At 33.8% G+C, this 27820-nt stretch overlaps 3 protein-coding genes across 3 annotated transcripts; 2 read left to right on the forward strand and 1 right to left on the reverse strand.

Annotated features, from left to right (window-relative positions):
* Nucleotides 1–6711: 6711 nt before the first annotated feature.
* Nucleotides 6712–12763, forward strand: LOC122598267 (glutamate--glyoxylate aminotransferase 2). Its single transcript, XM_043770868.1, has 14 exons — nt 6712–6810; nt 7545–7696; nt 7903–7968; nt 8405–8522; nt 8612–8693; nt 9224–9311; nt 9819–9977; nt 10594–10767; nt 11000–11131; nt 11365–11430; nt 11505–11569; nt 11878–11969; nt 12058–12214; nt 12460–12763. The coding sequence occupies exons 2-14, from the start codon at nt 7580–7582 to the stop codon at nt 12587–12589; spliced, it is 1446 nt and encodes a 481-aa protein (XP_043626803.1). The 5' UTR covers nt 6712–6810; nt 7545–7579; the 3' UTR covers nt 12590–12763.
* Nucleotides 12764–19436: 6673 nt separating this feature from the next.
* LOC122583081 (F-box protein At1g70590) lies at nt 19437–22755 on the forward strand. The gene is made up of 4 exons (XM_043755524.1): nt 19437–20119; nt 21142–21275; nt 21621–21803; nt 22365–22755. The coding sequence occupies exons 1-4, from the start codon at nt 19582–19584 to the stop codon at nt 22530–22532; spliced, it is 1023 nt and encodes a 340-aa protein (XP_043611459.1). The 5' UTR covers nt 19437–19581; the 3' UTR covers nt 22533–22755.
* A 957-nt stretch (nt 22756–23712) lies between these two features.
* On the reverse strand, nt 23713–27328 carry LOC122582781. The gene is made up of 4 exons (XM_043755220.1): nt 26631–27328; nt 24946–25098; nt 24634–24839; nt 23713–24088 (listed from the first exon to the last, which is right to left on the reverse strand). The coding sequence occupies exons 1-4, from the start codon at nt 27210–27212 to the stop codon at nt 23884–23886; spliced, it is 1146 nt and encodes a 381-aa protein (XP_043611155.1). The 5' UTR covers nt 27213–27328; the 3' UTR covers nt 23713–23883.
* Nucleotides 27329–27820: the final 492 nt, after the last annotated feature.

A 27820-nucleotide genomic window follows, 5' to 3' on the forward strand; every position in this document is an offset into this window, starting at 1 on the left:
GGAAGTCTAAGCATTCAACAAACTATGCTAGTTTTCTTTATTGCATCTACCCATCTCACCGAGCTAATCCTTTCCTAGCTCAAACCTGTTAATCCTGAAGGACATAACATTTTCATAAAAGCAAGTGTTAGCTAATAAATTAGTTAAGTAAGATACACACATTTATAAAACGTTATTCATTTTACTTTCATAAAACTTTGTCATATTTTACTTATCAACGCATAATCACATTACGTATAATCCACAACAATCATAGATAATCCCATCTTTACTTATTCCCACATCCCAACACATCATATCAACATATACATACAACTTAATCAACATGTCTCGTCTTACATGTCTCACATAAACATATCACATATATACGTATAGCTCATGTAGAGTATTTACTCCTAATTGTGCCCATCCATCGTTAAATCATACGTCTTACATATCTTACTTAAACTCACGTCATATTGTAATCCCACGTCTTAGATTACATACACATCTTTCTCACATATTCTTGTAATTATCTAAATCAACTTATTCTTACATCTTACACATTACGTACTAGCTTTACAACTAGCACGATTTCCCACGTCTTAACTTTTAGGAAAGGCAATGCCATTTCCGTAGTATCCCGTTATGCTTTTAACATTAGTGGTTAGTCACTCCACCCGGAAATACTAGTCCCACGTAACTATGCCGCAAGAAGCCACTCAAGCGACCACGTACGCACTAGCTTGGCATAAACTAGCACGGGTTAAGCTTAACACTTCCCACGTCAATCTCACATATTTAGCTATAGCATTTCCCACGTATTTATATCTTTCTTACTTTTTACCCACTAACACTAAGGCTAGAACGGTTTCCCACATCTCACATTTTACTTTAACATTAGGCACAATCGTTACCTAATTAGTCCCACGTCTACTTTTGCATTTAATCCCACTAACGTGCACAACTCATAACAATTCCCACGCGTATCTAGTGAACTAGACATATCATACTTAAGTCCCACATATAAGCCATCACATATCAACATCAAGGCATATCAACGACATTATCAACAACACATATCTTAAACATTTCATAGCAATGTCATTATAAGCATCATACTTCATATGCACACATATATACTTCTACTTTAAACGTCATCATATCAACATAAATCATTTCAACATGCATATATTCCCACATAACCTCCCGCATAACCCGGAAAACCCAACACATATAAGATAATCCAATTAAGAGGTTACTTATAGAAAACCACATTTTGTTGTGCCTCCAGCGTGAGAAAAGTCATGTTTCCTACCTCGTAGAAGCGTACAAGAAATGATAACGTAAGTTACCGAGCTTTGCAAGTATTCCCGACTACCTATAATTATTAGGCAACATAATGAGCTAACAAGTACCCACTTACTTATGGTCATGACTCAAGTCTAAAAACCTATAAACATGACTCATGACAATGTTTGATGCATCGGAGGTTCGTTTAATACCTAAGGCTTACATAACTTGACGAAACTCGACATTCACTCACTAAATTAACCTTTCTGGAAACTTGACATCATCATCATCTTTTAAAAGTATTACCATTAGAAAGTAGACTCTCTCACGATTCCATGGATAGCTTATTTGTCAAAAACAGAGTTACGGTTCAAAAGTTATGGCCATTTGAAAATTCTGTCGCTATTGCGTCGCAACTACCAAGTTGCATCGCAGCTAAGTGTCACTGTTTTCTGGTTGTGCCGCATCTAGTCCCGATTCTGCACAAAACTGATTGTTTAACCTCCAAAACTTAACCAAACACACCCCAAACGACCCCAAACCTTATGAACAACTTTTGCACCTCAAAAGTCACCATTTTAAGACCATAATGATGCAATGAAATCATTGATTAACTCCTACTTGATTTGCATCACAATAACAAACGTTTTAGGTTACCGAATCGATTAAAACTCACGATTTTGACTCCAATCAACCCTCTAAGGACCTAGATCAGTTATGAAACGAATCAAGGGATTGAAAGGACATGAAATCAATGTAATAATACCTCAAATACCTGTATATTACAAGAAGGATGCAAACTATGGATCAAAACCTCTTCAAATCACCAAGAAACGATCGTAACACGCAGGACTTGATCAAGGGAAGGGAAGGGGCGGCCTAGGGCTTGGAGAGGGTAGAATGAGAACTGAAATTGTGTTTTCATTAACCCTAATGACCCCTTAACCTGCTGGAACAACTTTCTAGGCTTGCACTTAGGCCCCTCAACTTTACATCTTCACATCTAAGGCTTAAACGACTTAACAAGAATACTTACTGACACATTTAACACATCTTAATCATCTTTGACATCTTAAACACATTAACATGTACATCATTAAGGCATTGAAGCCTTCCACATATCGCATATTAATCACATATAAGCATTAAATCTCCTAGAGACTTAACGGACACGTTGTGTTGACTTAACGACTCAAGTCAACCGTTAATTAAAAAGTTCGGGATGTTACATTTGTCTCGTATATTATAAAGCAAATTCACTTTTCAACACTCAATATTCATATAATACTCTTAAAAGAAATCTTAACAACTCATTTATTCTCTCTCCTCAAATCTCAACACTTATTTTCTCTTTCCTCCATAAATTATTTTATTCCTCTAATTCATTCAAAATCTTTTATTTTAAAAATTGTACATCGATAAATTATAAAATTTATATGAGTGTTCTTAAAATTTCATGCTCTTTCATTAGAGATGTCATTCGATATACTTTCGACAAATTTTTAAATCCGATGACAGACCCTGGACGGCTAAGTCATTTGGCTATCACACTTATGACCTATCACCTCAAACATCGCACTGCCACAACATGCGGGTACTTTGTCTCGTATATTAAAAACGAAGAGAAATTTTATATGAGGTAGCGTTTGTTGTATTAATAATAAATTTATAACATAATCAAAAATATTTAATTTATTAAGTTATTTAAAAACGTTTGTTTTTGTAACTTAATACATAAAAAATAACGTTGTTATATCATTTATTTATTTTGTCACATTATCAATTCAATTACTTAATGATTAAAAAAATAAACAAGTCATGACTCTTATTTTTTTTTAGTTTTACGAGTCTGAATGTGGCTTGATATAAGTAAAAATGAGTTGCAAATTTAAGTTAGAATAAAAACAACGAATCAATGATTGTTGTTTTGACACATGTTAGAACACTAACTCAACTCATAATTATTAAAAATTATATAAATGTTAATTCGAATTTACATAGCATATACAAATAATATTAAAGCAATAATATCATTAAATAAAGTTAAAAAAGAAAGGATTAATCTCTGAAAGACCAATATACTTTACTTCTTTTACATTGTTGCCTCATCAAATCATAAAATTAAGCTGTATGACCAACATACTTTTCAAATTTGTATATGGTTGACTAAAAGTTTACCTTTTTACCGGATACACTATTTTTTGCTGACGTGGAAATCATATGAAGATTAGTTGGCCTTTTTTTTATAGACATGTCGGATTCCCATTAAGCATGTATGTATATAAAATCCGTGAACCGCCCATTTTCCCCCCAAATCTCTGTTTTCCCCAAATTGAACCATAAATTAAATGTTTTTTTCTTCTTTTTCATCTAACAACGTTCCATCTCATTACGGTTGTAATCAACCACTGAAAATTAGGGTTATGGGATGTCCATGAAGTGCGAAGTTTCAGTGGTTGATTACAACCGCAATGAGATGGAAGATTGTTAGAGGAAGAAGACGACATTTAATTTAGGGTTCAATTTGGGGGAAAATAAGATTTGGGGGAAAACGAATTTGAGGGAAAAATGAGCGGTTTACGTATTTTATATACGTATATGTTTGATGGGAATCCGACGTGTCTATAAAAAAGGCCAGCTAATTTTCATATAGTTTTCACGTCACCAAAAAATAGTGTAACCTGTAAAAAGTTAAACTTTTGGTCAACTATATACAAATTTGAAAAATATGTTGGTCATACAACTTAATTTTCTGATTTGATGGGCAACCATGTACAAGAAGTAAAGTATGTTGGTCTTCCATTAATTAATCACTAAAAAGAACTAAACAAATTTAAACACTATTCTTTTTTCTTTTAAAAAGTTTATTTCACCTTAAGTGAATAGATTATAAAAAGATATTGATACATTTCGTTTTTCCTATAGAGTATAAAAACGACAAAAACGTTAATTTTTAAAATTTTTGAACAACACAGATCAATTTGTCTGGGAATTAACACGTGAAAGATAAATTGAGTGTGCAAACGATAAAGAGGCTAAAAAGCCTATCAACTCAATTATGCGTAGTCAATGAAGGACAACCCAGTTGGTCAGAGGCACTTTCAGTTTTTACTTAAAGTCTTGAGTTTAATTCTTCAGGATGACAAACCTTTGGTTTTTTCTCTCTGAATACTTGTAACGGCTTATGGTCAAAATCTCGTTGTCTAGGATACATGCAAGGCGTCACCATTATACGGTGAGATTTCTTCAATTCATATACCGACGGAATGTTCGGGAAAAAACCCTCACGTCCCAAAAAATAATATCAACAATGATGTCTTCGCCACTAACATCTTTAAATACTTATAATCACCTTGTTTATGTACTATATTATATCATGTCTAGTCATCATCCAAATTACAACTCTCTCTCTCTTTTTTTTTTTAATTTAGTGAAACTTCGATGAACCAATGAGTTGACAAAAACGTCACTATTTGTAAACTAAATACAAATCATCAATTATTTAGTACTTATCTTAGGTAGTATCACATCATAAGTCAATTCATTAATGTAATTACTAATTAATATATAAGAAATAAGTAATATATGTAACTTATATACACAGTTTGGGTATATTTAGTAATGGTGTCCGTCTTAAAAAAACAATATATATATATATACATATATATATATTTATCATGGTAAAAAAAGCTATACATGTATATGTTTTTAATATCTTAAATGCTTAAAATATTTTTGTGACGGGGGATCGAACATGATAATGAGGGATTTAGACTATACTGTTTTAACCGGATTCACATCAGAGAACCCTCTCACCCAATACGACAACTAATGGAAGTAAAACTCTTACTTCTTCTGATTTCAAACCTGAGTCTCCTCATGAACAAAGCCTACATTGAAGGGTTTCTATGCCACTCGCTATCAACCCAATGACAAATACTTTTATATTGACTTTAATATGTTTTATGTTGATTTTTCGGTCATTTCTAAACAATTCTCTTAAGGTGTTACGTTATAAGTTATAACTTACAAGGAATGCAAGCAATAAAGAGGAAAGAAGGCCCATAAGCTTGATATTGAGACTTTGAGAGATCTAGCCTAATCATACATGAAAAGAATGAAGCCCCATAAAAAACAAAAAAAAAATCCGCATGTTATGAAAATATTTCTAAGAAAATAGCGGTTAAATGTGACGGTATTGTTGAGTGTTAGTGGTGTGACGGCGCGGTAGCATTTGTTATGGGTGGGAAGAGAAGCGTAAGGGTATCAAAAAAAGTTATGATTTGAACAAGGGCTTAAAAATAAATAATTACATTGAAGGGTATTTATGGGTTATCAAGTTTAATTTAGAGAAATTAAAAGGGAGAAGGGGATGAATAAAATGTTGTACGGAGGGTATCGGTACGGTATGTATCGGTATCAATACCGTACCGATACCGAAAAATACCGAAACCGAAAAACCCCAAAACTCTTTACTGATACTAATAATCGGTTTCCCGGTACCGAACCGGTACCAAACCGATTAGTACCGAAACCGATTTCACCAAATCTCTAAAACCGATACCGAATCCCTATGGGTACGGTACCGGTTCGGCTTCGGTACTTCGGTAATCTTGCTCATCCTTAAAATGTTGTATAATGTATTTAATATAAAACACGATAATAAAAATAAAGAAAAGGAGTAAAAAAAATGAAGAGTAACTAGTAATCAAGAATGTTTTCCATGTTTAGTTAATATGATAGCGAGTATGTTGACTATAATATCTGAAAATAATACTTAGTAAGTTAGTAGGATTTGAACATTAGAAATACTAGACATATGTCTGCACGATACAGTGGCATAGCGATAACATTGGTGGTGTGCTGGTAGTGACGACGAATAGTGACAGCTGCTGGTGATGGTGGTCGTGGAAGCAAGCAAAGGGGAATAAAGATAACATAAAAATTACATATATTTAAAATAAAAAATAATTGCCATACTTACAAAGAAATCTTTACCACAATATATATGTATATATTTTAGAGATGTTGGTAAGGGATAAAGTGAAATAGAAAGACATATTAGTCAAATAATTGCATTTAAAGTATATAAAAAATACCAAAAAAATAGAAATAAATCACTTATCCCATCTAAACATTGACACATAGCTTATGTTAGTCCAAAGATGCCATTATTGGACTATGACAACATATGCATATCACAAAAGGGTATGATAAGGTGAAGACAAGAATGTAGATGGCGAAAGAGAAACAATATGAACCATATTTTCATTGTTTCATCTCACACCACACCAATATTTATCCCAAACCCAAAAAATCAAATGTATATATGACTAAACAAATTTAAAAAAAAAAACAAATAAACCTCCAAAATATTATAATCAATCAATCCACAGAACATTTCAGTGGTTGTCAGTCTTTCCTTTTACTATATTTTGTCACACTCCTCCACCTTTTTTCTTTCTAATTCTATACTTACACACACACACATATACAAACACTTGTTGCAAATTTCACATTTTGCTCTCCTTAATTAAGGTATCACTTTATATTAAACTTTGTGTATATAAAAGTGTTAAGATGTAGTTTCCGAATCTTTTCCTGCTGGTCCTTTGATGTGTTACCTAGTGAGATTCGAATAAATGGTTTGATTAAGACGCTTTTCGGACCACTAGGCCAAGAAGTGGTCGTTTAATTATTCATTTTATGTGTTTTGAATAATTGGTTATTTAGAAATTTGTAACTGTAGATTAATGGTTACTGTCTTTTAGTATGTTGGTTGTGAAATTTTTAATCTTTTTTATGTTATTTGTATGTTAGGTGATTTCTTGATTTAGGGCTCTTATGTTGTTTATATTAGCTTTGTATAAATTGATCATGGTTTTCTCATGTATGAAAGTTTGTTTTTTAGTGTTAAGACTTTGCTAATCTAACTTCATGAATTCGGTCGATTTTTCGAAACTGGTATTTGTAGTGTTTGGGATTTTGAGTTGGGGCAAAATTCTGTATTAAGTTAAATGTTACATATAGTTTTTGTTTTTAAAGTCAATGTTGGAAAACTTATGTCTTGTTATGTAAACGTGGACACTTTGTATGGCCGCCAGGTCACCGTGTAAGAAATCCAGGCCCGACAATTGTCGGTCGTGTATATTTTGATATTAGAATAAAATGTAGGAAATTGGACTTGATGATGATAATTTTAGAACTTGTAAAAACTTTCTAGTGTTTCTCTATTGCTGAATGTATTCATATGATTCTGTTAACATATTCAGGCTAACAAGTGATTGAGAAATTTGAACCACAAATCATGTCACGAAAAGCGTTGGACTATGACCAGATCAATGAAAATGTGAAGAAAGCTCAGTATGCTGTAAGAGGTGAGCTGTATCTTCGTGCCTCTGAGCTTCAAAAAGAAGGCAAAAAGGTAGTACTAGTTACCCCTATAAATGAAAATTTGTGTTATTTTTTCACCGGATTCAGTTTTCTGTGAATGATATCATTTGAATCCATAGTTTATAACTTATCATCTTCATTTCTCCTCACATCACATGTTTAAAACATTTGACGCTCTAACTCTTAATCGAGATATTGATATAATTTTTTTTTGTTATGGAAATTATATCTTTTCAGATTATCTTCACCAATGTGGGCAATCCTCATGCTCTGGGACAGAAGCCTCTAACATTCCCTCGTCAGGTCTGTGCTAATTAAAGTAAACAAAAAAATTATCTTTTGTATTATTGTGTGTGTAAATAGTTATGTTACCGATGTCTCGGCCAATTGGGGCTGCTTTTATCTGAGAATCCGAGATGGGTCAATTTACATAAATACTAGCTTAGATTGGAATGGGTCAAACAGATAGGAAGTTGCCTGAAGGCTATTTTCAGAATTTCAGTGCATACAACCTCCTAACTGTTTAATTGATTATAATTGTAGTGACAGTCAATGCATACATTATTTCTGAAAACATGCAATAAGTGGACAAATAAGTGTAATTGGGCCAACCCAATCCCACACTCACCATTTTGTAGTGTAATGAATAATAATGACCCATTTCAACTCAGATACATTGATTTACAGAAGTTCCATACTTCCATATAATTAACAAGAAAGGTTATATATATGGCTGCAGGTGGTTGCTCTTTGCCAGGCTCCATTTCTACTTGATGATCCAAATGTTGGACTTCTTTTCCCGGCTGATGCAATTGCAAAAGCTAAACTCTATCTATCTTATACATCAGGGGGGCTAGGTATTCCTTAGTCTTTTAAATATTATTATACCATTTAATCTTCCTTTTATCTCTTTTTTTGGAGTAACAATGTCTTATTGATCCTTTAGGTGCTTACAGTGATTCTCGTGGACTCCCTGGAATAAGGAAAGAAGTTGCTGAATTCATCAGCAGACGTGATGGTTATCCAAGGTGATAAATTTCAAATGAAATGTTCGTAATAATCTGATAATTAGTTTAAGGTTTATAACCTTTTTTCCAGATTGAATATTTCTTAAACTTATATTTGTTAAAAGGGATTAGTTTCCTGGAATGTAACTATCTTTGACCGAATGTCTATAGTAGGAAAAAACTAAAGTTGTGTGTATTGTATGTAAGAAACTCGAAAAAATGTTTATTGTATGTAAGAAAACATACGTGGCAACCATATACAGGTGCCACTTGTCAGATTTTAATTGGCTGAAACAAAATTCTTACATACAATAAACATTATTTCGAGTTGTTTACATACAATACACACAACTTTAGTTATTTCCTACTATAGACATTCGTTCAAAGTTTCTTACATTCCAGGAAACTAATCCCTTGTTGAAACTGCCTAATTAATTTTCATATTTGTTTTGGATGGAGGATGGTCATCTGTATGTTTTTTTTTTCTTCACAAAGTTGGTGCATTTCATTTATTGGCATCTGAACTAACATTATTGTTATCTGTGTGACAGTGATCCAGAACTCATATATCTCACTGATGGTGCCAGTAAAGGAGTAATGCAGATTTTGCAAACAGTTATTCGTGGCTCAGGTGACGGGGTATGTAGTTTTTCTCTTCAATTACTCTTTAGTGTTGAACACTTAAACATTAAAGGAAGTCTTCTATTTCTGGGATACATAATTCACAACACGTTTGCCTTGAAGTGTCACAACCAGTTCATTTATAAGAATTAAAAACCATATTTTGTGATCGCTTTTATGTTAAGATTGATTTAATAGGAAAGTATGTTATTCAAGTCTACATTTTAATAAATCTGTTAAAGAAGCATATTGAAATAACCTTATTTACCAGCTAAACTTGATGAGATTGAGTTGAGATATACTCATATGTAAGAAAAATGTTTACTATGGTAGGTTGGTAAAGTCTCGCTAATGATGGGAGAATTTCCCTCCTTATGGTTCTTTCCTTATTTTGTGTCTTTTTGTGTGCTTTTATTTACATAGTACAGAGGTTCCAACTTTTATTATTTGTCATTGCGATAATGATTCTTCTAAAATATATATGTAGCTCCCGAATCATAATTAATGTATAGTTCGTTTCTTTAGATTCTGGTTCCAGTCCCTCAGTATCCACTATACTCTGCTGCCATATCTTTGTTTGGTGGTTCACTTGTACCATATTACCTGGAAGAGACAGCTAACTGGGGTCTGGACATCCACAACCTTCGCCAGTCTGTTGCAGAAGCTCGCTCTAAAGGAATAACTGTATGATTTCGTTGTTTATTCTATTTCCGTAGTCATTTAATTGATCCCATTATCTCTCATCTTATCATGAAACTGGGTGAGACCCACAAAATAAAAAGTATACCATTTGCCATTAAGCTGAACCAAGATTGCTTGGCTCATGAAAGAAGATTCAGGCTTAATTTTTTTTTGCCAGTGACACACTGACGTGCTATGGTGGCATGCATGAAATTTTTAGAGCAAAAATAAGTTTTTTTTAATGGCAACGCGTATCTCAGTTGAATCTAGCTACACTTAGGAAAGGCTTGAGTCGAGGTGACAAATTGGCTGGTCCGGCGGGTTGGGTTATTAGTCACGATGGTTTTGCTCCTTTAAAACGTGCTATCGGGCTGATCTGCAAGTTCTGTTTGCCTTCTCTTTTTGAACCTCATTACTATATTTAATCTTCTAGATATGACTAAAATGTTTGTTATTACAATGATAATCTAACGTCTGAAACAAAAATTGAGGTTTAATAATAAAATTATTATTTGGCCTGTTGATGACAAAGTATAACCCAAATCGACCCGATTATTCATAAGAGTTGAAGTTTGCCCCTGATTCTGAATTGTGATAGCAAGTTTATAATTATGATTAGGTACGGGCAATGGTGATTATAAACCCTGGAAACCCTACTGGACAATGTCTTAGTGTGGATAATCTCCGGGAAATACTGAGATTCTGTTACCAAGAGAATTTGGTCTTGCTTGGGGATGAAGTTTATCAACAGAATGTTTACCAGGATGAACGTCCATTTATAAGTTCCAGAAAGGTATTCATTAAGATTCTAGATATTTCCTGGATTTATTCAAGGAAAAATTTGATATATCTTTTTAAACTAACTAACGTATATTATTACAAACAAGAATATTTCATGCCATGAATGTGTAAATTAATGTTGACCTCAATAGTCAAATACGAAACTTTCCTTGAAGTTGAGTGTGTTAGGATATTGTGGAGGAACACCAATGACTTGTTATTCTTACTGTTTGTTGCACTTGAAGGTATTGTTGGACATGGGCACACCAATTAGCAAGGAGCTCCAACTTATTTCTTTCCATACTGTGTCGAAAGGATTCTTAGGTGAATGTGGACAGCGTGGTGGATACTTTGAGATGACAAACATCCCTCCCCAGGTATTACCATATGCTTCATTTTGTTTATAAGCTTGATCCCTCAAAGAGGGACACACATATAGTATTTCATGATGAATCCGAGAGTAATTGAAGTTCATGATCCCTTTTGGGATGTGCCAAGTTCTTTGTTCCATACCAGTTCAGGGAAAGGGTCTAAATTATAAATTTACTCCTTTTCAATTCCAAGCCAACTTTGAAACCCATCTTTATAAAATTTGCATCTGGTTTTGCAGACTGTTGATGAAATATACAAAGTTGCTTCTATATCACTCAGTCCCAATGTCCCTGGGCAGATATTTGTAAGTTAAATTTAACTAGTATATTGAGAATGCGTATATATTCCCATTAATTAATCGATTTAAGCTTTTAATAGATGGGAGTAATGGTCAGCCCCCCAAAACCTGGTGATATCTCGTATGAACAGTTTCTTAGAGAGAGGTGAGATCACTTATTTAGTTTAATTGCCTGATTTTATTCATTTCCATGACTCCAATCAATAGTATTACAGATGAAAAAGTTGACCCGTTCCTTAGAAATGTGTCATTTCGGTATATTGACTCAAATGGGTCAAATTAAAATCTGGTTAAATAATGACTATGTCAAACAGGTCAAAAGTCATCATGATATAAAAATGTGTACAGTTTCAAGATCATGTAGTTAAAGAACTTTGATGATTATCATTATAATGTGGTCCTTATATCCAATGTATTAGTTATCTGTAAAGTTTTATTGGTTAATCAATGCAGTAAGGGTATCCTTGAATCACTAAGGAAGAGAGCACACATGATGACTGATGGATTCAACAGTTGCAAAAATGTTGTTTGTAATTTCACAGAAGGTTAGCCTTTTCTAACAGAACTACTGCTCTTATCGTTATTGAATTCTATTTTTTGATCTTTTTGTTTCTTGGAACAAATTGGGATCAGGTGCCATGTATTCATTCCCGCAAATAAAGTTACCTCCAAAAGCAATTGAAGCTGCAAAACAAGCCGGCAAAGTTCCTGATGTTTTCTACTGCCTCAAGCTCTTAGAAGCCACTGGCATTTCAACTGTCCCTGGCTCAGGTTTCGGCCAAAAGGAAGGGTAAGTACTGTTCACAATGGACTATATTTAATTGACAGAATTAGCAGTTTTCAACAAAGATGTCATATGTTAATTGTGATGGCGTTTCAACATTATATTTTCACCACCCATCCAAAGACGTCCGTTCTTACTCAATACACCTTTTTTTCTGCACTTATGCAAAAAAGATTGTATAAACTCAAATCTTGCAAGATTGTTTGCTTGTGATGTACATTTACAATGATTCATTTCGGTTTGTTCAATAGGGTATTCCATTTGAGGACAACTATCTTGCCTGCTGAGGAGGACATGCCTGCAATCATGGACAGTTTCAAGAAGTTCAACGATGCATTCATGGGGCAATACGAAGACAATAGAGGGTACTCGAGGATGTAAGTCGTGCTTGTTTATCGATATACACTATGCTTGTATAGTTCACCCACTCCGGCTATTGGGTGCTTTGTTATTATTTTACGTACTTTTGTGTATTCCCTCTATTGATTGATGTGTACACACTCGAAGTATCTTCATTCACGTCATCATTAAATTAACCAAATTTCGTTTTCTTTATCGTTTATGTTTTATTTTTCGTTAATCTAATATATGCTTTAAAGTGATGGCAAGTTAATCGTTCTTATTTAAATCTCACTTTGTGTTTTATAAAATTTAACATCCGATTATTTTTTGTAAAGTTAGTTTCGATTTAGACGTATTGGATGTAATTTTAACCAGCAATTTGCTGGGCCTCCAACCCCTTTATCATGGAAAATACCTTGAGATGAGAAACTCAAGACTCGAACCTGAGACCTTGAGAAAAACTCACCATCGGGGTCCACATAGTGGATTATCTTATTATTAGAATACAAACATCCTGCCAAATTTATATTATAAAATTATTACATCATGTTGATTAATATAAATAAATTAAAAAAAGAGAATAAAAATAATTGAACATGACAAGCACTTGGAAGCTATGAGATTGACATTCCTAAATTCTATATTATACGAGTATTTGTTTACATCTACCTAATAATTTCCGAGGTGTACGGAGTCCATGTAAACTACATTATATATTTTTCCCAAAGCTGAAATTTTGTGGAAAAAAAAAACTAGTAATATAGTTCTTGATATATTATTTTTAAACGACATTTTATCCTATGCTTACTACTAAATTACATGTATGCTTGAAAACCCAAACTCTTGAAAAAATCCTATTAATCCACGCATAAATGTGAGTAGTGAGACTCGAATCTAAGTGGATATTCCTAAGGTTAAAGACCTTACCAATGAGTCACCAACCTCATTGTCAGTTATTAATATTTACACGAGGTCTAAAAAATTTTAAACTAAATCAACTCACTAATTGTACCGCCGAGGTCGCTCTTCTTTAATTTTCTTCTTTTAAAAAAAACCTTCTTTTAAAAAAAACCTTTTATGTTCAAAAAGAAATAGAAAATAGAAAGTTAATTTACAAGTAAATTAATGTATCTGTCTCAATCAAATTATTATTATTTTTATATTCATTATTTTAAAAGAAATACAATAACAACTATTAATGTCGTACTCATTTTCAAACATATTTTATTTTTGAAAAGTCAAGTAACGAAATATGCACCATGTACCCTACGTAAGCAGTATTCCACCACAATTAGATTACCCATCGGCTTACCTCGTAGAGCAATATCATTCCAGTATAATACCTTTATCCTAATCACTACATGATCTGGGCTCTCCGAAAGATCGAACTCGTATCTTTATAACTTCACATGTGGGTTTAGGCTTCGTTGGTAACGGATAACTTAAAGAAAATTTTTTTGTGCTAAGTGAGGGATCGTACCTGAGATCTAAAGATCATCAAGTGAGTCCTTTACTGCTAAGTTAACTTTTTGTTGATAATTTTAATTATAATGCAACAACAATATATAGTTTTAATTTACAACGAAGAATCTAATACATGTTTATTAGATTATTATAGTAAATAATTTGTTATGTTTTTATGTGACAGAATATATGATAATAGAATATAAATTTTGGGTGAATAACATAAATATGGTATAATAAATGTTAATAATCAATAACAAAATAGATTAAATACTTTATATAATTTGGAGTTTTGAAAAGAATTCAAACTTTAGATACTTTCTCTTCTCTTCTCATATATATTTTTTTTAATTTTGAAAATAAAAATTTTATTTTAAGGAGAAATTTAGTATATTTTGAAGAAGTTTTTTAACTCTTAATTTTTTTCCAAAAAGCTTATCTTTAATAGTAAGTAAGTAACGCCCAATGCCGTCTTACACAGGGTTTGGGTCCCAATACCTTGACGCTGTATGGGGGAGATTAAACTGTAGACAGCCTTACCCCTACCACGACGGTGTAAAGAGACTGCTTCTAGGTTCTATCTAAAGATAGAAAAGGACCTCCGGCCTTGCAAGGGATGAGGATATAACCAATGACATCTGTCTCCAGATGCAAATATGTTAACCACTTGATCCAACCTTGCTGCTTTAATGATGTAAGATAAATATGTATTTTTTTAAAATCTTTTTTCAATTATGTGGATAAGTCTTTCATCCAGTTCATTATATATAATTAACTTATAAAATTGAACGAATTGTATAAGCAACAAGCTGGATGCTAACGTGACACCATGTGACATCTGAGACGTGACCTAATCAGAGACTCTCACGTCAACATGTAGCCGGTTCCTTATACAATTCATTTAGTTTTGCTTGTTAATTACATATAATGAATCAGACAAAAAACTTATCCACATAATTAAAGAAAAAAAATAAAAGTTACATATATCTCCAATTCTCCATATACATAGTCATATACTTAACCCAAATCAAATAAACATTTTTATAAAATACATTACATAAAATAAACAATTTTGTTAAACAAATATAAAATTACATTGCAGAAAATGAAATTCATTTAGAAAGTACCTTACATGACTCTAATCCTTTAGTTAATCCAACGACACTATTATATATAAGTAGTTTAGTACTAACTGATAAGCTTTCCCTCCACCCTCTCACCCAATTAATCACCCAAAACACACCACCAATTTTTTATATGTAGTAACCGCCATCCTCACAACCCAACCACCACCTTCCACCGTCGCCCGCCCCATAACACTCACACACTCAAATCACCCTCCAATTTATCATGAAGAACGAAAAGACCTGACCACACCGATCCGAAACCCCACATTTTTCCACCCTCCAATTCCCAATTAAAAACCCGACCCGATCCGAAACCCCACATTTTCCCACCCTCCAATTCCCAATTAAGAACGAAAAGGAACTTGAACAAAATGTACGAAAGGGGGATTAGTGAACTCACAGTGATCTGGTACAAGCACAATTTATAAGCACAGAGAACAAGCACAGAGATAGATAGGTTATATCTATCAAAATCCAAGCACTTCTTGATGGAAGCCTAAGTACATGTCATTGATCATAAATAAGTACGTATATTAGTTCATGTGATTAATTATTCACTGAAATGTCCTTGATAAACTGATGATTTGGCCCTTGATGATCTTTGAACGTTTTGACTCAAAAAGAGTTTGAATGAACTTTAAGTACTCGAACTAGACTCGTTCTGAACGTCTTTGAATTCACACACATGTAATTATAATGTTAATGAGTTGAACATGTCTTTAATAATGATCTTTAGTCTTAAGAACTTAATGTAGTTGTATATGGAACTTGCACTTTAATGATTAAGTTATGGAACATGATCGTTTAGTTTTCTAGATGTACAAGATCGTATTGAGGCACGTGAATTGTTACGAATATGGATTTAGATGAACCAAGATCGTTTTTATAGTACAAGTTGGATCAAAATCGTTCTAGGGTACAATTTGAATCTGAATCATCCTAGGGTTACTAGCCAAGATCGTCCTAGGTTTTAAGTACAAGAGCGTCCTAGTTTTTAAGTACAAGATCGTCCTAGGTTTTAAGTACAAGATCGTTTTAGGTGTTTGAACAAGATCAAGATCGTTTCAAGTTACTTAGGTCAAGATCGTCCCAATGCTAGTTCAAGATCGTCTTAGGTGACTGAGTTCAAGATCGTTTCAATGTTCTAAGTCAGGATCGTTTTAGTAGACAAGATTCAAGATCAAGAACAAGTACATGGTCATTACTAGCTCATGAACGATTGTTTGAGCGAAACCAATCTAAAAGATCAGTTACCCAATAAGTACATGGTTCTCAACCACAACCACGAAACAACATCACAACACAACACAAGATCAAACGAGCAAGCACACTATGGTACCAAAAGGCTGACCTAGGACGATCTAGGCATCAAGATCGTCCTAGCAGGACCGTTTTGAGATCAAGAACAGGTACAAGCACGACAATAAGGTCTAGATCGATTTCCGGACTTGTTTGGACATAGCACTAGTACATATATACACAATAACATCATTTACTAACACATTTACTGGTTTACAAGATCAATATATCACATGAACAAGTTGTGGCTTCAAGATCAAGTTGTACCTTCATATTCAAAAATGGTTTTTGTAGATTACAGCATGTTATGACCCAAATTTGTTCACACAAATGTTGTTAAACACATTTAGACACAAACCCATTAATCATTAACACGATTTTCATTCAAAAATTGGACTAAATCATCAAGAACATGAACTTGAAAAAGTACATTTTTAATTTGATCAAAAACCCATCAAATGTTGTTGTTACCTGTGAAATGATTCAAGAAGTATGTTTTGATTATCACAAGGATGCTAAAAGTACAAACGATTTCGATTTAATAATTCAAAATCAAGAGATGCTCTTGTGTGTGTTTTAAGGTTTTTTTGTGTGTGTTTTAGTGAGAGAGGTGAATAGTGGAAGAAGATGAATAATGTTGTTTCTCTCTCTAGGGTTTTCCATTCTTTTTTATTTATACCTTCCCATAATAAATGAACTCAACAAATGCAAGGACTATTTGCGAACATTTTGAACTAGAACTTTTATGAACACGAACTTTTACGAACCGAACATTAATATTTCATCGCACTTAATCCTAAACTCGTCATATAAACCAAGATTTAAGATCAAAATGACCTTCATATAAGCACATAATTTGGTCTTAAGCACGTCAAGAACTTACATAGATTGAACTGTCTAGCCGTTCTAATGGCGATAGTACGATTCAAAGAACTTATTTAGAACATTTCTGAGACGGTTGTTACAGCCCTAGAGGTAAAGATAATTATATGTGATTAGTTTAGGTGAAAGTTAGCCTAAGCTAATATAATTAATAAGTCTCGAGCATATGTAAAGTCTTGTGTGAAGCTTAACCCGTGCTAGTTCCAAGGAGCTAGTGCGTACGTGGTCATGTGGTTTGGGAATCATGATACCTCCCGTTGCATAGTTATGTTTGAATATTTCGGGTGGAGTAACTAACCACCAATGCGTAAAGGCATAAACGGTTTATTCAGTTGGATAGACATTGTCTTTCCTTAACGACGTCAATGGACCACCTTATGGTTTACCCATCATGTCGGGTGTGAGAACTCCATGTATGGTCTATGACCGCCTACACACAACCCCACATCCTCATGTAAGTGGCACAAGTCACTTAGCCTATGTCTAGGAAAATATATAAAGTAATGAACGAAAAATATGAAAGAAAAGTTAGGCACATTAGGTATATGATGATCCTATTGTGTTATATGTTATGTATGTGATATTAACTCTTATGACACGTTTTTGTTAATATATTATGAAATGGCAAATGTTTTCAAATCATGTTATCTTACTTAGCTAATTTATTAGCTAACACTTGTTCTTTTGAAAATGTTGTGCCTTCAGGATAAGCAAGCTTGAGCTAGGAAAAGATTAGTTTGGTGAGATGGGTAGAAGTAATAAAGAAGATTAGCATTAGACATTGAATGCTTAGACTTCACCTTTTAGCCGTTGTTTGGCTACTTTATTTATGATTTATGATGCATGTAATAATAATGGCATTTATGTTGGTGCCATGACTTGGATTTTACTTTTATTGTTTTGATGATTCACATTAGTAACACCATTTATGAAAGATACCATCAGTTACGGATGGGGCAGTTTTTAAAGTGATCTTTTCCGCTACATTTTAAACGCCGTATGGCAAAGTTTTTCAAAATCCATGTTTTAAATGACGGGTGTTACATATATAGATATAGATTTTGTTTTTAACAAAGAAGATATATGAGTTTTGATTATTTTGAGGTATTGTGATTTTCATGTGTTATCAATATATGTTTTTGTTGAAGATCAGTTGATCTAGTTGAATCTCTTCGTAGAATAAATTTTTTATTTTTTTTTTATTTTAAGATTAAAAATAAAGTTTGAGGAAGAAAAAGTAGTGTGAAAAGACCGTTTTACCCCTTACGTGACTGGCATGTGACCCACTTTTAATACTCCGTCAAGCTTCGTTACCTAAATGTTAATCATCAATAACAAAATAGATTAAATACTTTATATAATTTGGAGTTTTGAAAAGAATTCAAACTTTAGATACTTTCTCTTCTCATTTTGAATCCGGCGTCGGGACTGACGGGTTTTTTTAATTTTGAAAATGAAAATTTTATTTTAAGGAGAAATTTGGTATATTTTGAAGAAATTTTTTAACTCTTAATTTTTTTTCCAAAAAACTTGTCTTTAATTATATAATAATATAGTTGTTTTAAGAAAAAATACATCACCTAAGTATTTAAGATGTATGTAGGGTTTTTTTTTAATTTATTTATCTTTTTTCAATTATGTGGATAAGTCTTTCATCCGGTTCATTATATATAATTAACTTATAAAATTGAACGAATCATATAAGCAACAGGCTGGATGCTAATGTGACACCATCTGACATCTGAGACGTGACACAATCAAGGACTCCCACGTCAACATCTAACCGGTTGCTTATACAATTCATTTAATTTTGCTGGTTAATTACATACAATGAACAAGACAAAAGACTTATCCACATAATTAAAAAAAATTAAAAGTTACATATATCTCCAATTCTCCATATACATAGTCATATACTTAACCCAAATCAAATAAAGATTTTTATAAAATACATTACATAAAATAAACAATTTTGTTAAACAAATATAAAATTACATTGCAGAAAATGAAATTCATTTAGAAAGTACCTTACATGACTCTAATCCTTTCGTTAATCCAACGACACTATTTATATATAAGTAGCTTAGTACTAATAACTAACTGATAAGCTTTCCCTCCACCCTCTCACCCAATTAATTACCCAAAACGCACCACCAATTTTTTTATATGTAGTAACCGCCATCCTCACAACCCGACCACCACCTTCCACCGCCGCCCGCCCCATAACACTCACACACTCAAATCACCCTCCAATTTATCATGAAGAACGAAAAGACCTGGCCACACCGATCCGAAACCCCACATTTTTCCACCCTCCAATTCCCAATTAAAAACCCGACCCGAATCCATATGCACACCCACAACCCGACCCGAATCCACGACTTCCGATCCTCATCACGCCGTAATCAATCCGACCACAACACCCGTGATTTCACAGCGTTACCGAACGACATACTAATAAAAATCGCCGCAAATTTCACACTACCAGACCTCAAAACGACGTCGTTGGTGTGCCAGTCATGGCGAGACGGGCTACGGCCGTTGCGAGAAGCCATGGTGTTTTTGAGGTGGGGGAAACGGTTTAAGCATGGGCGTGGCGGAGTCAAAGTGAATATGGAGAAGGCTTTGGATTCTTTCTTGAAAGGGGCGGCGCGTGGGAGTACACTCGCCATGGTGGATGCTGGGTTGGTGTATTGGGAAATGGGAAAGAAAGAGAAAGGTGTTGAGTTATATAGAAAAGCTGCTGAATTGGGAAATCCTGCTGCCCAATGCAATTTGGGGATTTCTTTACTTCAAGGTATATCTATATATATTCCTATTCAGTCTATATTTCTATATGTATATGTGTAAGATATATGCTACTATATGGTTACGAAAAAAGGGCCCAGTTGGTGAGAAGGATGGGAAGGCTGTTGAAATATGTTTCAAGTTGTTTCTGTTGTTGAAAAATCAAATTTTGTGTCATATAATCGGTTCCGTGTTGAAAAATTTGGATTTTGCGGTCATCAAAATTGATTTTCGTGCTAAAAGAATCTAATTTTTTTTCATAATAATGGGTTATTCATCATATATGTGGTGTCTTGTTCATCAGGTAATCGGTATTTTTTAGCTGACGTATAATATAAGTCATCTAAGTTGTTATGTTTTCAAAACCTGTTCCATATCACTAGTTGCAACTTGCAAGTCATAAGAGTTATATGCACTGCAGTAGTTTGAGAAATCAGGTTACAATATATGCTATAAGGTTTTATTGTTGGTTATGAATTCTTGCAATCTAATCACCATTACCAGGGCTGTCTAGTTGAGTGCGAGTTTGTGAATTTTATGAAGAAGTTCCTTGTCGTGAATATTATTTAAATCTGTTTAGTTTTTGATGTTTTGTTCGTTTCAGGTATGATACTATGTTAGTTGTTTGATTGATGTATTTTGAAACTGCTTGGAATTATTATGGTAATTTTGTGGACATTAAGTGGTTGACCATGAATGATTTTTGTGTAATATGATATTCTGGTCACTAAGATTTCTAGTGGTTGAGCTTGTGGAACAGAGCATGGTTTTAAAATCACTGTATTGTTGATTATGAACAAACTCTTGCATATTGTGGATTTTGTATCTACATTCTTTAAGCTAAAAGACTTGAGCTCATCAGCTTTGCAATGACTAGCACATATGTCTTTAATATGCTATCTTGTTCCACCATCTTGCTTAAATGTTTTATTTGTTGATTATATAATTATGGTCTAAACGGTTATCTTCTTTTGTTATTGAAAGGTATTATAGATGTATAAATTTTCAAACGTTTTACCTCGACAAATGCAGCTGATCCGCCTAACGTGAAGGAAGCTGTTAAATGGTTACATCAAGCTGCTGTTGCTGGCAATATCCGGGGGCAGTACCAGCTCGCCCTATGTTTGTATCGGGATAGTGAAACGAACCAGAATCTGTCTGAGGCGGTATGCTGCTAAATTTTCATCTCTTATTCCATTATCATACTTACAGGCACTCTTCATTTTCTAGACCAAACTTCCATTTCTCCTTGCATTAAGTAAATAAGTCCATTATTGCATCTTAGTGTCTTCACCGATCATGCATTCAGAACTTACAAACGGTACATGGACAAGACATATTAGACCTATTTTATTATGTTTAACATATGTTTGTCTCTTTGAATGATGTCGTTAAGTTTCAAGCAGTGACCTTCCTTTGTGTAAATACAAAAATTCCACAATTTGTGAAGTAGTGATTTTTTTGTAGAGATGGATTCAGCATTCATGTAGTTCTGTCATGTATTTGAACAGGCGAGGTGGTATTTAAGAGCTGCAGAGGGTGGATGTGTACGTGCAATGTATTATGTATCATTGTGCTACTCTTTAGGGAGGGGATTCTCGCAAAACCATAAACAATCAAGGAAATGGATGAAGCTTGCTGCTGATCATGGACATAGAAAAGCTCAGTTTGAGCATGGACTCACTTTATTTTTGGTAACTACAACTACATTTATAAATAAATCACAATGAGACAACCTATAGATGAGGCCTTTCTAGTTTAGGAACTGAGATGGGGGTTGGAAGTAGTATTCTCATACCTAAATCCAATCCAAAACTAAAATATGTTTCAAAGTAATTTTCTTCACCATCTGTAGGCTGTCTAACTGTGATGACAGTATCCTCCAAACCCGATTCGTTCCTTACTAAAAATAAATAAATTATGTTAAGGTGATGTGACCTGTCCATGCCGAGAAAATGGAAACGTGGCAGCTTACGTGCTGGTCACTTTGACCATGTAGATTACTTTATATGAAAACCTAATGGAAGTTCGAGTGTTTTATGAGTGCATTAATGAAACTTCGCGGCTGCTTTATTATTCTATCTTCTAGTTTGTTGAAGTGTATTTTAGAAGATGATCAAATGTTTAATTGGACATTCTATTCTAGCGGGATGGAGGGAGTATTGTATCGGCTTGTTTTCAAATTCTGACCATCTCTTGTTTTTGAAGCTCTGTTCTTTCAGGCTGACCTTGAGATTGTTGTACTTGATTAACAGGAAGAACAGATGCTGAAGGCTGTGGTATACTTGGAACTGGCGGAGCGTGGTGGTGAGACGGCAGCATCTCATGTGAAGCGTGCTATACTTCATCAACTCCCACAATCTTCCAGAGAGCGTGCCCTCACTCTTGCTGACAATTGGCGTGCTCATACTTCATCCTATTGAAAGCTATGCACCCAGAACCTCTTTACATGCAGAATCCATACTCTTTTTTTTTTTTTTTTTTCTTTTTTTCTTTTTGTTCTTCCTTAATAAAAAAAACACTCTTGTGTTTTGTTGCTATATTTATATCAAAATGAAAAAAGATGAAAATTCAGTGATCCACTTGAAAGTGTTGTAAGATATATAGATTGTAGATTTCATTTAGGAAAAAGATTTACATTGTAGATGTTTTGTAAAAGAACAGCAATTGTAGCTTCACATTTTGTCGTGTGAAACCAAAGCCATAGAACTTTCTTTATCTTGTCTTTTAAGCTAGAAAGTTGCCAAAAACAGAGACCGGTGTCCAGTAAAGGTGAATTCCGCATCATTTTTCTAGGCATTGGTCTGTTGCAGCCAACTCTGTTGGTGTTATACAATTTGATTTATTTGTTTGTTTAGTTTTCAAGATTGTATGTTAGGTTTCTTTTTCCTACTAATCAACTTGCAAGATTGATCAGTCACTCTTTTGTTTGTCTTATCTAAAAATAGCTCAATGCCACATGTTAGTAATGATGTCATGGCGTTTTTTGTGTGATAGTGTTAGGGTTGTTCCGGCATTGCCCTCTTTCATTTTTTAGATTTGGCAATATGCCAATATCGCACTGAAATGTCAATGTTTGTTTGGGAAATGAGCGGTTTCAACAAGAATTAAATTTTCCCATTTGAAAAACGTTGCATTCTTCTCTTAATTTTCATCATGTAGTCTCATCGTATACAATTACATAGATGTAAGCCTCTGACTTAGATAATACGAGTATATTATATTAAGGCTGTTACAATAGAGGTTTTCCTTTGACAAAATATGAATTCACTTATTTGATAAATTGACAATTCTTCAGAAGACGCACCTTGCTTAAAACCCATCAAATATCAGCCTTTTATAGACCATAAATGTTCATTATCAAAATCAAATCAAATATAAAGACCATACAAAGGAAGCATGCTTCTTCCAGGAGTAAAAACACAGATTATGAACAGCAAGAGTAACATCTTCGGCTCATTGGAGCTTCATGTTTCGTAGAATCAAATCTTATATTATCAACTACCAGATGTTCAAAATGAATATATTAGATAAATACAATTATAATAGATGTTCAGAATGAATATATCAAGCAAAATGCAAAAGGCTATTAAGTTCCAGTTGTACTTTAAGCGCAACTGGTTGTGATTATATAACCTTTGAATAATATTTAAACCAACACAATGATAATTACAGACATTTCTTCATATACACATTAAAATGAAACTATGATCATACTATAGAAATATGTCCAACAACAATGAATATATACCTGCAAACTGTGCCAAAGATAGTCTACTGAAGAAAGAGGGCAGCTCCGACCAGGGCCACCCACAGAAATAAAGCTGCCCAAAAGGCCTGGTTATTTGCCAAGTCACCTGGCGGCCGCCATACTAGAAAGTCACCAAGGTAGTCTCTGCCTGATGAGACCTGATTGGTCGTGGATCTGTTGATTCTTTCATCCTTGTCCTTATTTTTATCACTCCAAGTTCCTGCATAGCTGCATGGGTATATGTCATTAGAAGTGGGAATTTTGACCCATTTATTTCCGAATGAAGGAATTAGGTAATGTTTTCTCTGAAGAGGTCATATATCAACCAAGAATCAACCCTAGAATTTGAAATTTCCTAACATCATTCTGACTACATTAAAGTATATATCTACCGTCTACCAATGTAAACTAAAAAGAAATTATTTAGGAGACATGTATCACATGTCTTGATTGACAAGTATCCGTATCGTGATTATATATGTATATTTTTTTATCTAATGTGATCATAACAGATTATTATAGAGTATATTTAGCTTAATTTATTTTCTCATATTCGCCTATTTTATTCAAAACTTTAGTCTCTTTTTTATTTTGTTTGTAATTTCATTTAATCATAGATTGTTGTTTAAAATGGGCCTACAATCAAATTAAATATATAGTCAATTTGTACATCGTTGACGTCCGGGCATTAAGACTAGCACAACATATACTAATGGATTTTATCGTACTTTAACCTGAGCAGTTTGCAAAATAACATTTTAATATGAACTGACCTATCATAGCTGGAACCGATAAGTGGAATTGTAACCATCTCTTCCTGCGATATCTTAAGCTTGGGGGCTTGCAAGATATATCGAAGGTCTTTAGCCTGACGTCTAATACTGAGACTAGGATGACTTGTTTCTAGCTTCCGGTAAAGATCAATACAATCTTTGTGGCGATTATTAGCTTCGTAAGCCATAGCAAGCCATATCTGTATCTGGAAATACCACCAACCAACATAATTTCAATACCAGGATAGAAAAAAGTTCATTCCAAATAACTCCAAAATGGATGATATCAGGAATCAACTAAAACCAACCAACCTCGCCACCAAACAATGTAGGCCTTGGTATGATTGTAAGAGCACCTTCAAAGAACTCAATGGAACGCCCATACGTGCCCTTTCCATAAGCCTTTTGGCCCAAATCAAACATCAGTTGAGCCATTTTCCTCCTCTCTGCTTGTTCCTTGGCAACCTGCCAACACAACAAAAACTGCTGTGTTATTGAAGTACTACACGCTGCGGTAAATAGAGACATAAACCTACATATTTGAAAATCTTCAAGAAACCATTCACCTTCCTAAACCAGCAGCCAAATTCTCAATCTATCAGACTACATTAAAATACAAATATTAGCAGCAAAAAGGTACAAACATCCAACTGGATCACAAATGACATTCTCACGTAAATGTTTGCCAGCACCCTATTTAGTGAAAGGAACTAATACATAAGTACAAACCGAACGTAGTTTAAAACTTTACTACACATCTATAACCAAGTATTTGTGTATCGGAAACTAGGGACAAGCAAAACAGGGCTGTAGTTTTAAAGTGTATAAGATGCTGTAGTTTTAATAGCAGTTATGAACTTGCTAGATCATTATCTAACACAAACTTATTACACACATTCACACACTTAAAAGTTCCTCTTATTTCTTTTAGTGTGTTACCTTAACATAGATAATAAATCTAATTTTACGTATATGTTGAATTTCAAGGTTTGCAATCACAATCTGAATAAACACATGTTGAATTTTATAACAAATGAGCTTCAATTTCTTCTTTGAACCATGAGATCATGGTCTTAAGCTAACTACATCAAATACATAAAAATCAATAAGCACAACAAAGCACAGTATAAATAGACAAGTATCCAAGTGCCAAGGGAATCAAATTTGACTATTTAAACGATGCACACTTGATCATTTCCCTCTATTTTAAGAGTTACCTCTATCTAAATAGGAAATCCCTGAAATTGTGTTAGGATTCCGGTAGTTTTGGACCAGAGTCTAAGCCGACACAGGATAAATTTCACAAAAAATGAGCTTCAGTTTCAATCCTAAACCTCAATCATGTTTTAAAGAATATAAACAAATACAAAGGCAAAACAATAGCGTAATTAATCTCTATCAAACATTTATCAATCACACACTCCACAAATCTTCTTGTTTCTTTGAAGTGTTCCCTCAACAATAACAGACAACACTAACTACATATATCCAAGTGGTTTAGAATCAGAACTTGAGTCAACAAAGATCAACATTCCTACTTTAAACTAAAAAAGCTTCAATTCCTACTTCAAACCTTGAAATGATGTCCTTCGGCAAATAAACTATAACACTAAACTCATGCAAAATATTATGAACACGAGTTTACCTTCGTCCAGGAGCTTTAATTCAGAAATCATTCTCTACCACACATTTATCAAATACACACTTCATTATTACTCTTATTTCTTCTAAGAGCCACCTAAATATGAGCACAAAACACTAATTCTACACTACAAACTCAAACTTCGGTGCTTAGAATCGAATTCTGAGCTAACACATGTCAAAACGATATAATCTTCATCTCCTATCCTAGACCTATAGAAGTGATCACATTCACATACATTCAGAATTATATACATGAAACAATAACATAATTAACAATTCTACTTGTATACACATGCAATAGGCATCAAATTACATAACAAAAATCATAAAAATATAAGCACACTTAACCTCACCTTCTCAAGCTCTCTCCTAACTCTCATCCTCTTTTCTTCCTCCGTCTCGTCTTCCGTCTCCTCAGTTCCTTCTTCGTCATCTCCACCGTCATCTCCTTCGCCTTCGTCTCGGCTCTGCAACTCCTCAGCTTTCTTCTCCAACTCTCTCATATCCTCAATCTCCTTAACTCTGATTCTCATCTCATTTTCCCAAGCTAACCTCTTCTTCCTCTCAATTTCAGCCTCATTATTTGTAACATCCTCATCATCACCGCCGCCGTAACCGTTATCTTCGTCACTCGAACTCTCGTAATCCATTTCGTTATACTTTTTCGAATTCGCCTTCCGTCCACGTGTACTACTACTATTACTCCTGTAATGATTTGTTACCGGATCCTTTTCGAACTCGATTCCGCCTTTCGATACGTACAGAGTGTTGTTATTGTTATTATTAGGTGAATATATAATCGGATCCTTTTTGAATAAGTGAAGAATGATGTCTGATGGAAGTAATCGTGATTTGTTGTTACTACGGTCACTTACGGTGGTTGTTCGCGGTGATGTTACGTCTAGTAGTAGTGCTAGGTTTCCGATAACCGCCATGCCGGTGCCGGTGGATTATGAGAAAATGAATGACGTAAGCGTGTGTGTGAGAGATATGAGTGGGAAGAAATTAGGATGTTCGGGTTGAGAACGAGAGTGAATGATATTTCGGTTAGGTGATTACACACTTTGGTCCTTGAGGTTTGTGATCTTTTACTTATAAAGAGAGCACACAACACAAATTAGCCATTCATAACAATTAATGCTTTACACAGTTGTACATTGTGCAGTAAAATATCTACGTATGTTGTGGATAACTAATTTGTGTTGTGGGGATATCATTTCCTATAAAATTTGGAAAGTAGTACAGGAATTAAGTTCTAGAATAGTTAATTTTCAAAAATAACTTTTGAAGTGCTATGTATTACGAGTATATTTTTTATCATAATGAATACTTAAGTAATGGTTATATATTTTACGAGTATATATTATAACTATATCACTTTCAAATCTATATCTATTTTATATAATGTACATTTTATAAAGGTTAAACCCTATTAATTGTAAACACAAATAATATTGCGATCTTTTTTACCTTTATTGTCACCCGTTCATCTTCATTTTCATCTTCTTGTGCATCTTCTATATTCTATATAATGACTATAACT

The sequence above is a fragment of the Erigeron canadensis genome, chromosome 1 (genome assembly GCF_010389155.1).
Source record: "Erigeron canadensis isolate Cc75 chromosome 1, C_canadensis_v1, whole genome shotgun sequence".
In the NCBI taxonomy this organism is placed as follows: Eukaryota; Viridiplantae; Streptophyta; class Magnoliopsida; order Asterales; family Asteraceae; genus Erigeron; species Erigeron canadensis.